The sequence below is a fragment of the Cyprinodon variegatus genome, unplaced genomic scaffold (genome assembly GCF_000732505.1).
Source record: "Cyprinodon variegatus isolate N-32 unplaced genomic scaffold, C_variegatus-1.0 Scaffold1413, whole genome shotgun sequence".
Taxonomy (NCBI): Eukaryota; Metazoa; Chordata; class Actinopteri; order Cyprinodontiformes; family Cyprinodontidae; genus Cyprinodon; species Cyprinodon variegatus.
Window position 1 is genome coordinate 66,917 of NW_015151866.1, and position 888 is coordinate 67,804.

The following is an 888-nucleotide window of genomic DNA, read 5'->3' on the forward strand; positions in this document are numbered from 1 at the left end:
CCCAGAGACCGTCCTAAGTGCCCAAAAACCGTCCTGCACACACAGAGACCGTCCTGCGCGTCCAGAGACCATCCTGCGCGCACGAAGACCGTTCTGCACGCACAGAGACCGTCCTGCGCGCACAGAGACCTTCCTACGTGCAAGGAGACCGTCCTGCATGCACAGACACTGTCCTGTGCACCCAGAGACCGTCCTGCGCACCCAGAGACCATCATGCGCGCACAAAGACTGTTCTGCACGCACAGAGATCGTCCTGCGCGCCCAGAGACCGTCCTGCACGCACAGAGACCGTCCTGCCCGCACAGAGACCATCCTACGTGCCCAAAAACCGTGCTGTGCACACAGAGACTGTCCTGCGCGCCCAGAGACCATCCTGCGCGCACGAAGACTGTCCTGCACGCACAGAGACCGTCCTGCGTGCCCAGAGACCGTCCTGCACGCACAGAGAACGTCCTGCGCGCACAGAGACCGTCCTACGTGCCCAAAAACCGTCCTGCTCACACAGAGATTGTCCTGCGCGCACGAAGACCGTCCTGCGCGCCCAGAGACCGTCCTGCGCGCACAGAGACCGTCCTGCGCGCCCAGAGACCGTCCTGCGCGCACAGAGACCGTCCTGCGCGCCCAGAGACCGTTCTGCGCGCACAGAGACCGTCCTGCGCGCACAGAGACCGTCCTGCATGCACAGAGACCGTCCTGCGCGCCCAGAGACCTCCTGCACGCACAGAGACCGTCCTGCGCGCCCAGAGACCGTCCTGCGCGCCCAGAGACCGTCCTGCACGCACAGAGACCGTACTGCACGCACAGAGATCTTCCTGCACGTACAAAGACCGTCCTACGCGCCCAGAGACCGTCCTGCACGCACAGAGACCGTACTGCACGCACAGAGAT

General features: G+C 64.2%; 1 protein-coding gene across 1 annotated transcript in view; it reads left to right on the plus strand.

Annotated features, from left to right (window-relative positions):
* LOC107103285 (leucine-rich repeat-containing protein 16C-like) overlaps positions 1-888 on the plus strand; it is a gene marked incomplete at its 5' end in the record, with an annotated part of 70,876 nt that overhangs the window by 66,505 nt on the left and 3,483 nt on the right. The window contains one exon of the mRNA XM_015402928.1: positions 46-869. Within this exon, the coding sequence (XP_015258414.1) occupies positions 46-869 (824 nt within the window). The remainder of the gene's footprint in view (positions 1-45; positions 870-888) is intronic.